Genomic DNA, 13801 nt, shown 5'->3' with positions numbered 1-13801 from the left:
CAATAAAAAGAACTCAGCCCTCGTGTACACCCTGGCACCCAACATTTATCTCCAGTGCATATTAATGGCAATATGATCAAGCTGTTTCTGGGTGAAGCCATAATTTGATCTCCATGTCAGTTTGCCTCTTTCCTCACATGGAAACAGTATATCCCCAATACAAAGACTGTTTAGGCTGCAGAGCTGAACAAAACATTGTCCATTGTCAATCTGCCCTGGGATGCCATGTCTGCCCATAATGCGCTCATATCCAATATTATTGCCGTCAACCTGTGCATTTAGCTCTCCCATGAGGTTAACAACATCATAAGTATTGATCTTGCCAAGGATGCTCTGCAAGTTTACATAGAAACAGCCTGATCCGTTCATCGGTATCATTTGTTGGTGCATAACACAACCTCTGACTTTTTGCATGGTTCATCAAAGCATGCAGTCAATATTCTAGAGTTACAGATTCCCATTCTTCAGTACTTTAGCAGCTTCCTTGATCTGTAATAAGGCTGTGCCTTCCTGGTGTGTCATCTTCTCTTCCAGATTATAAAACCACCATACCTTCCTCTGATAATTTGCCTCATCTAGTCCATCTCATCTCACTCAGTCCAAGTACACTTAGGCCAAAGATTTACATTTCTGTGATAATCTTTATCAGCCTCCCTGTGCTCCAAAGTATTCTAATATTCCAGAATCCAATTCTTGTCTTAAACTTAGCTGTAAAAATACCTCATTTCAGACTAAGAACTTCATTGCAACTTTGATTCTCCATCATTACAGCATAGGCAGGATTTACTGCTCGGCCAGTACTATCTTGTCTTAAGTCCAACAGACCGTGATTCTCGGCAGTTTTGTTTCTATTGGCAAATCTGTGACAGACTCTTCTTGTTTCTGGACACATACAACTAGAATTAACTAGATGAAACTGAAGGGTACTTGTAACCGGCCAGTGGTTATGGGCTCCTCCCACTGCAAGCACTTCATAGCCCACAGAACTCACCAAGCCACATGAAGCTTCCTGTACTATTAGTTCAGATTAATGAATTGACTGAACATTTGTTCGACACATTACTTCTATAAAAATCATACTTATGCTCCAGCTCATTAAACAGCTAGAATTGGGTATGCACTATGTCTCTCCTCATAATTAGTGTAGATGTAGAGAAGATATAGTGTAATGTTCTGGAATACATACAGAGAGGTAGATTACAGGAGAAAATAGAAATAATATTTCCCTATACATCTCTAGCACAGTGATCTCACCACATCCCATAATCTTGCACGTAGAAATGCAAAGTACTGGGATTCAGATAACGGCACGAATATTACTTGCGTGTCTTACAGTCTTCACAACTAAAAAGTAGTTAAAAAACATTAATTGAAAAACAGAAAGTAAACTGTCTACAATTTCTAAAGGTTGTAAAATGGAGCAATTGTATCAAAAGGTTAAGTGAGATTCATGTCTGCTTGGGGAAGGTAATTGCTCAAATGGTGTGGCAGTTCTGAAAAACTATCGTAAGTTCTGATGCTTATCTAAATCAAAGCTTTTGATATTTGTCCAATGTTAAAGCCTTAAATAACGGCACTATAATAAACAATTAATTTAAGAGAAAAAAAACACATAATCACCCTTCCTATAAGGGAAAGTTAGAGCTGAAGGAGAAGTCTCTGAACAAGCAAGTTCATTATTGAGAAACACCACTTTCTTCCAGCTCCACTGTCAAAATACAAAATTACAACAAAGCTCACTGTAATTTTTCTTCATTAAGTTGTGTTCAGGCACTGAGGCTCAAATCCTTAAGTGTCATTTTCTAGCTTTGTCACCTTAAACCAAAATATTTTTTTCCTGTGGAAACTTAAATTTGTGTATGCAACTCATAGCAACAATGTTCCATGTAATCTTTACATGCGAATACAGAAATCTAATAAGATTAATGATTTTGCAAACATATAGATTGTGTATCTCCTTAAATTTCTTTCCTCCAGGTGGCAGAATTATATTTAACTTCAAGTAAAATCCCTCCTTGAACATAAGCTGAACAAGCATAGATAACATATTTCAGGTTTTAAAAAGTCTATTACATTTTAGATGATTAAATGTAAAAAAGTAAGATAAAAGAATAGAGTATCCAATTCTAGGATTGTAATGATGAAAGTACCTTCAACTGTTCAAAAATAGCAACTTTTCATTTAAGAGATCTTCCATTTAAAAGGCTTCATACACTATGGCATCATGCCAAATCTTACAAAGTCTCCCCCTTTAAAAAAACTGCTTTTTGGTATTCTACCATTTAATCTTCTCTCTTTTATTAATTTTTTTTTAAGTTTAACAGTTTGTTCTGCTAAATAATAATAAAAAAGCCACCACATTTTTCATGCATTACTTATCCTAAATTATTCTTTTTCCTTCAAAACATGATTTGGAGAGAATGTTTGACTTATTTTTAAGACCATATGTAGCATCTCAAATGTAATAAATAGTGATAATATTACCTCTATGAAATTTAATTTTGCAAGTGTAACTTCTAAATGTTATTTATTATTAGTATTTCGTTTGTTAGAGGTCTGCTCTTATAACTCTGTGATAGGAACCATCAGGGCAGCACAAGAAAGCAGACAAGCAGAGTCCCTGTCACTTTACCTGTCAGAAACAAAATGTTTCTTTGCCTTTTCCCCAAAAGCCGATATCTTGGGAGACGTACATTTAGGAAGAATACCAACTGTTTGCTAAGTTAGGGAGAAGGGGTCCTCTGGCAACAAACAGTGACAAAAAGATAACCTATTATGGGGAAAGCACTTCCCTCAATTCACTATTTCATTCCTGCCACTGTATTTCAGAACTGGTGTAATTTTACTGAGCTCAATACATGGGAGACATTCAAATCAAAATACTTGTAGGAATGTCTTTAACAAATACTGTACTTTGACTTGTGTAGTAACTAAACACCATAATCTTTTTTCTTATATTCATATATTCATCCACTTTTCCAGGAAGTATGATCATGAATAGGCATTTTATACCAATATTCATTCAGTGGCTCTAAGCCAGGGTGTGGAAATGGACAAAAACCTCATATCCATAGACACTAAAACTAACCTGACAAGTTCTATTGTTGCCTAGAAGTTATTCCTATTATTTTCTCTGCTGCCTACTATTCTTCATTTGAGGCGGTCATTGTTAGACCTGGAATCTAAAGTTCGCAAAAGCAGACTGACAATTATTAGGTCATTAGAATAGATTTATATATCATAGTACCATACTGAAAGGTTTCATAAGAAAAACCTATTGTGTCTTTAAAATATTCTGCAGTAAAATTTACAGTGTTGCCAGTCTACCATTTTCAACCATACTTTATGCCAACATCTAAACCAATACAAACAAGTGAAAATTGTTCTGAAGTTGGTTTGTGTGAGGATACCCCCCACTCCCACAATATTTTATTATACTAAACGCAAAACATTTACCCTCTATATTTTTCCTGAACATTTTTTATTTCTGATTAAATTAAAAAACCTTAATAAATACCATACCATCAAGACTGCATAGTTACTGAGGGAGTAGCACTGAATGGTGGTAATGTTTTCATCTGAAGAGATAATGTGACATCCATCAGACTTCCATCCTCCCTGTCCATTGAGCAGATCGAAGTCCCATTGTGCCGCAACAGCATCTGCTCCATGAGCAATACGTCGCAGTGTCACGTTAATAGCAATGTGGTGATTGGCTAAGCTTAAACCATCTATTTGAAAAAAAAATATGGAATTGATTTTATATAAAAATGTTTAAATGTTTAATTTTCAAAACACACTGTAAATATTAATGCTGGATAATATCTGATTCTTAAAGGTGTGCTAATTGAAACATTAGTACACCTCTTGAATATAATGTCAAGGATCAGGTTTCTAAAGCTTTGGCATTCTTCTAAGGTCATACAAATGTAATAATAACCAAAAACAAACCTATCTTGGTGAGAATAACTGGTGTTACTACTGTACGTCGTTTCCCATCATCTGCCAGATTTGTTGAATTTCCTGTTGCTGGGAAAAGTTTTCCGTTGCGAAATGCAATAAGTTGAAGCTTGTAGATGGACTCATTTGTTGGCCTAATTTCTCTTTTCTGCTTTTGTGTAAAAAGGGAGGGTGGCAGCTGAATAGAAGCCTCTACAATAGTGTTCTATAAACAAACAGATTTTGAGAAGTATTAATCTCTGAACAAAAAAGGGATTTTTTGGTCTTATTTAGAAGCTCCTCCAGTTCATCAGTGTTGGGCTTTCTTCCTTTCAACAGGTTTCAGAGTAGCAGCCATGTTAGTCTGTATCCGTAAAAAGAAAAGGAGTACTTGTGGCACCTTAGAGACTAACTGTTAAGCTCTAAGGTGCCACAAGTACTCCTCTTCCTTTCAACAGTGTCTGAAGGAAACAAAGTTTATACAGAGCTCAGGACTGTAATGCTTCCAATAATCCACCAAAACATGCTTTAACTAAAAACCTTAAAACACCCTTTAACATGGAATTATTTGTTAATCATTGCCAGAAGCTGGGAACGAGCGATAGGGAATGGATCACTTGAGGATTACCTGTTCATTCCCTCTGGGGCACCTGGCTTTGGCCACTGTCGGAAGACAGGATACTGGGCTAGATGGACCTTTGGTCTGACCCAGAATGGCCGTTCTTACGTTCTTAAGATGGTGGGAGATTTAGTACATAGTTACCTTTCTGGTAGCCAGTAAAGCTCAAATTGTTAATAACAAGTTCCTACAGTCATAGTCTCTCTACATGGTGGGGTAGGTCTGTTCGACCCAGGCCCCCGCCTCCACTCTACTCCACTCCTGCCCCTTCCCCACCCAGTTCTGTCCCCTCCCCCAAGTACACCTTGTCCCTTCTCCTCTGCCCCCCCCCCCCGTGCCTCTTGCAAAGCTGAACCACGGCTGGTGGGAGGCACCGGGAGGGAGGTGGAGGAGTTGATCAGCAGGGCCACTGGTGGGCGAGGCACTGAGGGGAGGGGTCGGGAGCTTGGCTGCCAGTGTGTGCTAAGCACTCACTAATTTTTTTCTTTGGGTGCTCTGCCCTGGAGCACCCACAGAGTCAGTGCCTATGCCTAATGTTTTGGGAGATCTCTTGGGAGCTAGACATGACAGGCAAGGCCAAATGCCAGACATGCACACAGGCAGATGTAAAGGTAAATGCTGTAATTGTTTCATTTGGAGTGGTATTAGCAGTGCTTGAATTACATGAGGGACTTAAGGGGGCCAGGCCCCCCTTACTACTTTTAGGAGCTACCTCACTTCTGACTTATTCAAAGGCACCAGAGGGGCATGTTTTGGCCCCCTTACTTCTTCCCTGTATGACCAGCAGCAGGGCCAGGAGCTTCAGAGAGAGCAGCAGCAGCAAGTGCCAAAAACCTATGGTGGGGAGACACAGAGAGGGAAGGGTCTGCAAAGGGAGTAGAAAGCTGCTGGACCAATCAGCAGCCCTGGCACCACCACTGCAGGGGCAAGGGGTCCCATGACCAGAGGAAGCAGGTCTCACTGAGCATGCTTGGCATTTATTGGTGGATACCAGGCTCCAATGCCTGCGTTGAAGAAGCCCCTTCATCCCATCAGCAAGAGAGAGGTGCTGTCCGGTGCCCTAGCCAGCTGCTCAGCAGAGATTGGTTCATGCATGCCATGCCTGGTCCCGACCACTCCACTTCCAGAGATGGGCGGGGCAGGGGGGAGGACCTGGGGGACCTACAAGAGGGGAATGAGGACAGAGAACAGAACTGTCACGGCAGGAGGACCTGGGGGGATGAGGGGAGCAAAAATCCAGCCTTACCCCTTCCAGGAATTCCACACTGGGGAGAGGGCTCTGTGGGGTGAGGGAGAGTCAGAGTGGATGCAGGGCAAGATGGTGTGCAAGTGCAGAACTAGGGGAGGCAGGATGGTGTCAGGTGCAGCTGGAGGCAGGACTAGAGCAGGGAAGATGGGGTTGTTAGTTGAGTGCAGAAGACTGGGGGGAGGCAGGGGCAAAAGGCAGACAGGTGTAAGTGGTAGTGGGGCAGAAGAAGTGCTGTGATGGGTGCAACAGGGGGAGCTTGAGAGGGGGAAAAGGCAGGTGCAGAAGATGGTGGGGTAACAGGTAAAGGAAATCAGGGAGTTTAGGGCAGGGCAGGAGGGATAGGGAGGGAGAGTTAGGGGTCGGAGCAGAAGGCAGGATTTAATTGGTAAGGGAGGAGGAGGCAGTTGGGGTAGGGAAAGAGGCAGGGCAGAAATGGCGGTGGGAGGCTAGGGCAGAGGGGAGAAGACTCAGCTTGACAGAGCAGAGAATAGAATTGAAGCACAAGGGCCAGCCAGAGGATTACCTGGCACCATGCTCCATATTGCCTGCAGGACTGCTCATATTCATGAAGGGGTCTTCCTACTTTTTCCCCCCATAATTCAAGCACTGGGCATTATCTACAATTTTGTACACAAGTTATTGGTACAGTACACATCTGCAATGAAGCTCCAATATATGAAGCAATAATGGCAAATTGATAAGCTGCACTGGCATTTAATCACAAATGGATTTTCCATGGAGTCAGAGTTAAGTACTTCCCCCTATATACAGGCAAATGAATCTGTCAGACTTGTTTTCTAGTTTGTACTCCTTCACACTGTCAGTATTTATCTAGATATGTATATGTCCTCAATCACCATGAGACACACTTGTTTAGACATGTGTCGAAGTAAAAAATTTGAGTTAAGTCAACGTATCTTAAAGGTTACTTTTTTTTAACTTGAAAGTTAAGTGTAACATGCAGACAGCATACCAAAATAAATGTACTGAACATTAAAAAGAGGTCAGGAGGTAATTCACTTTCCATGCTGCTGAAATACTGTGTGTGTCTAAAGCCTTGTCTACACTTCACAGTTCTGTCGGCAAAAGAGACATGAGGCATTGCAAACCCTTCTCAAAGCACCTTGTGGCCAGCTGCACAGTGGGATAGTTACCCACAGTGCACTGCTCTCTGTGTTGATACAAGAGCTTTCAGTGTGGATGCACTCTGCCGACACAAAGAACATAGTGTGGACATGCAACAGCATAACTTTTGTCAACAAAACTCTGTAGTGTAGATATAGCCTAAGAGTATGGTGTTGGTGTTGTTTTTTTTAATGTAGACACCGGTCCATTAAGAATTGTTTTGAGTAATTTAGCCAAAAGCAACACAAAACCAACTTCTTTATTCCTCTCATAGCTTCTCTACTCTTGTTCTTAAATAACTGTTCTGTATTACAATGCAGTAAGAATATTTTAACATTGGAAACTTAATTTAAGCCACTTTCCAACCAATTAATCTCTAAGTCTTATAAGCCAATACAGAAACAATGAGCATCAGACCTTTAGTGCCAAACTTGACAGTGTATTTGAAACATTGCACTTAAAGCTTAATTGCTTATCTAGGTTTCCATCTGGATCTCTTCTCCCATAGTCAGAAAGTCCTGTACGGTCTGATGCAGCCACTTTCTGAAATACAGTGCATGTCATCCCAGTGAAGCCAGTTGCCTTTATTACGTAAGCCTCCAGAGCAATATTTGGAGAGTACTGTGACAAGAAAAATCATATAGACAATAAATAACTTTATACCACATAAAAACAATCTTCAAAGGATTCTTCACATTAATTTTATACAAAGACCAGAAAAGCATTCTGTATAACTGTCAGATTAATTTGGTCGGAATAATTTTTTTTCCTTTTAGGAATCTCAAATATTCTAGACCTCGAAGCACAAATCAGACAATGTCAAAATCTATTAACTATGAAAAAAAATTCACTTTTCAAAATAAACCAGAAATGTTTACTTTAAATTAATGGAACTTTATGCTTACTGTTGAGTAAACTTGAGCTCCATTTGCTAGTCGATACATAGCAATTCTCTGTAAACATTGTACAATTCTAGTGCAAGCTTTGGCCTCTCTCTGTGACATCCACAAAACACGTTCATCAGCTAGCATAATGTTACTTGCAATGTCCACCATCACATCACCAAGCTAGTATGGGACAGAAATAAGAAAACACCATGTCAGCTTCGGTCATTCATCTTTTGGCACATCAATAAGAAGCATAAGATTATTTTCAAGCCAGAATTATTGGAAACCTAATACTACTGTCAGCATCTTAAAAAAAAACCAAGAAAACAGTTGTTCCCACATCAACCATTATTTGTCAGGTATGTTACTGGAGTAGCTTTTAAGAGTCAGATATTTACCTCACTGTAATATTACTGTTAAGACAATATATTTTGTTTTCCCCTTCTGTCAGTTAAATTTACTATACTCCAAAAGCAAAAGAGCATGAGACATTTAAGAGGGCTACCATCAACTTCAACGTTAATCTATTCAATAGTTAAAAGTAGTTTTTGGTGGTACTTCTGATAACCAGACACTGTCAATTCTGGAAATTTAAGTTTTTCTTTTTTTCCCTCTTTTGCCACAACCTTCCTCTCTCCTCTACCCCCGACCCTGGAAATTTCCTAAGTTAGACCCCAAGCCTGCAAACATTTATGCACATTCTTAACTGTGAGCACTGACAACAGCTCTATGAAGTGAAGGACATCTGTAAGATTTTACAGGATCAGTGCCTCATACAGAGGAAAACGTGACACAGACTATATACGAATGCTGTCAGATGAACAAAACAAAAAAACCTGACCTCATTCAGTTACTGTAATCTGGGGTGTTACTTTTTAACAATAGCAGGTAAGAAGACAGCAGTGAGATTTTTAAGCTTTTCAAACAAGGAAGTCCATACCTGGAAGTGAAGATTTGCCACATCTTTTCCACTGCTCTGCTAGGGACTGATCCTGCAAGGTGCTGAGCACCCTCAACTGTCAGTGAAGTCAACAGAGAGAGAGCGGCACTCAATACTTTGCAGGATCAGGCCCTTATTTAATAAATATTTCTGAAATAAATCAAAACTAAGGCAAATGGATAAAATGCTTATTAATTTAATTATAAAACATACAACTTCTTATAAGTCTGTTGGTTAAACTGATAATTTATTGTAAAAGTCAACAAGAAATTCCTAAAATTATAGGAATCAAACTTAATTGATTCTCTCTGCATAAATCATGAACTTATTATCAAGTCACACTCGCCCACTCTTTCGTCAATGTCATCAAGAATTTTCTTAAAATGTTTCTAAGCCGTGATGACATCTTATAGTTTTTTTCATTTTCTAATGTGGAATAGTCTGACACAGAGCCCCCACTCCCCGAATGTTTGTTTTTTCTAGTGGACACCTGACACTGAGGAAGCTATTAAGGTTACAATTCATGTATTCTACATCTTTCAGACTATTCAAACTGCACAATGAAAAGCCACTTGAAAACATATTTCATATATTTACCAGCTCTAAATTTTAATTAATTCCAGGAAAGCAATGTGTAGTGATTAATTTAAAACTTTATTTTTATTTAGACTAAAGGAAGATTATTAAATGTATTGGCTATTCATGCTAGAGAATGGCCTATCACTTGCAACTTTCCAGCATACCAACAAATCAAACAGGTTTCACTAAATATGGTTAAAAAAACAAAAAGAACAATACATCATCTACAGAGAAACTGAGGAACTTCAGCTACTATTAAAAACACTATGAATGAATTTAACATTGACAGTTTTATCGCTTTTATTACCTTCAAGTAGTGGCAGAGTGACAACAGATTGACAAATCATTGCTGAGAAAACAATACCCTTATAATATATTAAATCACGCAGCAATCCATATTTTAGGTTAGGTACTAAAAACAATCATTTAATAAATTATTTTTTAAATTATTTCACAAACATATAGAAACATTAAATTTAGGACAAATTAACTGAGCTATATATTTAAAAGGGAACTGTAATGTGAAAATCCTCCAAAGAGTTTATTGTGAATTTTTATACTACATTATTTGTTCGTGTTTGCATGGGGTGGGCATGTTTTTTTGGCCAAGTTCCAAATTATTGCACTATGATCTCCAACTTTCCAATATGCACTGAATAGTGAGATCAAAACCACTGTTCAGCAGTGAAAAGGAGTTTCTATCCACTCCCCCTCAACAATAAACACTCTCTAAGATATTATTTTAATGTCTTATATCCCATAAGATATAAGATGACTGAAAAACCTTAGAGATACACCTCAATATTGAATAAAGCCAGGCTATCATGGGGGGAAAAAGATAAGTCTTGTTTTATTCATTACTGAGAGGATCTCTGAGGTTTTCATTATTCAGCTTTTTATATAAAATCATTCTAATGAAAACCTGGGTGACCCACTCTATACTAAATAAAACCAGACGTACTGTACCTATCTCCCTGCTCCATTGCTGACCAGAGACATTACAGGTCCAGTGAATGCTGGAGGATCTCAGCATGAATACAAAGTCTTTGACCATGGGTCAGCAACTTCAGGAACCTACTAAACAAAGAAAAAAATGGAATAGAACCTGAAATTTGAGCTCCTCAACCTAAGGTTTAGAAGGTTTTTATTATTTAAAACAGGTATTTTTAATAAGGCAAATATTTCATCCAGTTATCTTGAAAATGGTATCAAATATTAGAGGTACCTCTTTGTACTTTTCAGCAAATCTTCCAAATTTTTCTATCATTTCAGCCACAAAAATAACATCCATCTTATCAGAAAAATTTGCTGCTTCAACAGTGTAAGCCAAAAGCTGTCTTGCTGTTGCAACTGCATTAGTAAGGTTGAGTGGCATCTATATAAAGAACAAATATGAGCAACAAAAAAAGGAACATTTAAATCTAAATACAATTTAGGAGAATGCCTAAGTGTTTCAAATTTGAGACTATTGTAAAACAAAAACAAAACCTTAATTTTTTAAATAAAGTACAATTAATAAATTTCTCTTCCTTTGCACATCTATTTCCTGTGTATATAGATAAAATTGTTTTCCAAAATTCCTAGAGCATGAAAAGTATGTTTCATAGCTAGACAAGCTAAGAGAAAGCTACACACACCACAGCCACAATATCTATTGACATATTTAAAATAGAAAATGTACTTGAAATTAATGAGAGGCTCTCCCTAAAATATAAGAAAAGTTCAGTGTCCCACTCCTGCAACAAAAACCAGGCAGGCAGACTCCTGCATCCTCCCAGAGTCCTATGGACTTCCTGTGGCACTGCATAGGGTCTCACCTGCATGGTTCTCTTTGCAGCATCGGTGCCTGCACCAGTAGATTTGGAAGCATGGTTTTAGAAAACAATGATTGATATCCCTAGCGTATATTAGTTCAGCAGCCATAATGCATCATTAACAAAAATCAAGTTTCAGAGTTCAAATACTGCATATAATCTCTCTGCACTTTTCTTTTTTTAAACCAGCGAATTAATTTTTACATTAAAAGGTCACATTCATGATATGCAAGTCACAGTACAATGTATATCAATCTGTCTGGATTAAGCAATATTTCCGTAATTTTTTCTTAAGGTAATGAAGAATTCCCTTTAACACAAAATTAACCGTAGCAGTCACATCTAGACGTTCCATTTTATTCAGTGTTTCCTTCCATTTCGGATCCAGACCAATATTTAATTTAAACTACCAGGTATTAAAAAGATAATATACCTAGTCCCTAAATAAAGACAAAAACAGTCTAGCAAAACAAATCTTTGGGCCTGGATTTACCATGTCAGGGGGCCCCCCAACCAACTGATTTCTGTGGGTGGTGTTGGGAAAGGCCAAACCTGAGTTCCTGCAATGCCACTCAGATTTGGTTCGGCTGTCCCTCCATCATGATGGCAGGGGGTAAGGGAAGAATGATGACGGGGCCAAATTTGAGTGGTTTTGCAACCTGGCATTTTGGGTGGCCAAAATCAGGAGGAGCTGCCCTACCACGGGGTGGGAGTGGAGTGAAGATGCTGGTGAGTGGCCAGGATGTTGGGAGGCACTCGGGGCTGTGGTGAGTGGGATATATGTCAGGTCTCCTGGGATGTGTCTGGGGAATCTCAGCGTAAGTGGGAGCTGGTGGAGGATTGCTGGGATACATGTGGGATGAGAGGCATTTGTTTCTGAATAGTGAACGTCTGGAGAGAAGGTGCTTTGCTAAGTGGCCCCTCTTAATGCTGTGCAGGGTGGACAGCAGTTGCAGAAGAATTAGACTGGGGTCACAGTGATGCACAGGTGTGCCCCATTCTCCCCTCTGTCATGGTGGGGGCAGCCGGGCCAAGTTTGAGTGAAGGTGTGGGGAAGGCCCAATTTCCATAGTGCACAGGGCCCCAAAACTATTTAATCTAGCACTGAAAATTTTTGGGAGATCCAAATGTTTTCTGTGCAAAAAATTACTGAAGTTTTGCTGACCTACCTAAAATTTTGTTACACAGAAAAAGATGATAATTTTCAGATTACGTCTTCTAAAGGAATAATTAAATCACAGAGCTCAATATTAAGGTAACATTTTTGAACATTCCTTACAATTTTGACAGAGCAGAGAAATAATTATACATTTAAATATGGAAAAATTAGACCAGTAATCCTGCTTCTCTTAAAATATTCCTGACTGGATTTTCACCTTGGGTTTCAGTTTTCTAACATGAGACTCACAGAACTCTCCCTAACTATGAAAAAAATATTGCCCCCCAAAGAGCAGTAGCAGTAGGATGGAATATAAGTGAAGCTCCCTAATCAGACATGTTCCACCCACTTAATTTAGTTGCTGTCCTGGGAACTTCTAGTCAATTCCTTCTTGACCTATGTCTGCCAAAAAATAAAAGGGTCAACTTGTTAGGTCCATTATTTGTTTCTATAATGGTAGCTCCCTAAAGGCCCATCTACTAGAATTGGCGCCTCAGTATTCTAGACATTGTAAAAATACAGTCTGGGACAGTCTAAACCCTTACAGCTTACAATCTAAACAGGTAACACAAAGAGTGAGAGAAAGGAGCGTTATCATCCCCATGTTACAGATGGGGAACGAAGGCATACAGCTATTAAGTCATTTTTTCCAAAGTTATACACCGAAAGTCTGAGGTAGAACAAGAACTTGAACCCAGATGTCCTGAATTCCAGGTGGTGTTTTGGTGCTAGTTTTCTAATACCATGTCGTATTGGCAACACCATTGAATTATGGTTACTGATTCTGCACGTGTATCACATAGTAATATTTGTAGAAGATTACGGTTAAGGCTCTCTCCCCTTGCTGTTTGCTTTTAATGGTTAATGGAAATTTATTCAGAATTTTCAGGAAAGTGTTTCATTTATAAACACCTACATAAGAGACCCATGGCTGACTGCAACTCCCAGGTAAATTCAGTAATTTATTTGGATGAGGTTTCAATTATGAGTGATTCTGGGTTTGAGAAACATGCAAAGAAATGAACCTTGTAGGTTTATTTACTTGTTAAAAGTAAATGCACATTTAGACTTGAGAGGATCCAGTGCTATGTGTGTGTAATTCTTTCATCCAGCATTAATTTGCAAGTTGTTTCAAAATTAAAGTTTCTTCTATATTTTTAGGAAGGCTTTTCCTTCTTTTCTTTTTCACTTTTTGTTCATTTTCTTTAATGGAATATTTCTGGGACAAAGAATAAACAGGATTAAGTGAAATAAGATTTAAGGCTGACCACATCCTGGATCATTTTCATATTACTTAACGTTTAATTTCCAGTGGACTACTGAAACTTAAGTCTATACTTATGTCAGATTTCCAGCTTTTCCATCTGTAAATGTTCATAATTCACCAAAAGGAGCATTAGTCCATTTCAATATTCTATGCAGTGATGTTTTGAAATTCTTTGCAAGTATTAGGCATAATCTGTTACAACATTCTTACAAAACATTGGTGA

The 13801-nt window shown here is 38.6% G+C and overlaps 1 protein-coding gene across 2 annotated transcripts in view; it reads right to left on the bottom strand.

Moving 5' to 3' along the window:
- ADGRA3 (adhesion G protein-coupled receptor A3) overlaps positions 1-13801 on the bottom strand; it is a 120759-nt gene that overhangs the window by 36149 nt on the left and 70809 nt on the right. For both annotated transcript variants that reach the window (XM_073342384.2, XM_073342386.2), the window contains 5 exons: positions 10564-10713; positions 7838-7999; positions 7350-7553; positions 3952-4165; positions 3523-3731 (listed from right to left, as the gene is read on the bottom strand). In XM_073342384.2, the coding sequence (XP_073198485.1) occupies positions 3523-3731; positions 3952-4165; positions 7350-7553; positions 7838-7999; positions 10564-10713 (939 nt within the window). The remainder of the gene's footprint in view (positions 1-3522; positions 3732-3951; positions 4166-7349; positions 7554-7837; positions 8000-10563; positions 10714-13801) is intronic.

The sequence above is a fragment of the Lepidochelys kempii genome, chromosome 4 (assembly GCF_965140285.1).
Source record: "Lepidochelys kempii isolate rLepKem1 chromosome 4, rLepKem1.hap1, whole genome shotgun sequence".
Taxonomy (NCBI): domain Eukaryota; kingdom Metazoa; phylum Chordata; order Testudines; family Cheloniidae; genus Lepidochelys; species Lepidochelys kempii.
The sequence above is the reverse complement of the archived record's forward strand: the minus strand, read 5'-3'. Positions and strand labels throughout refer to the sequence as shown.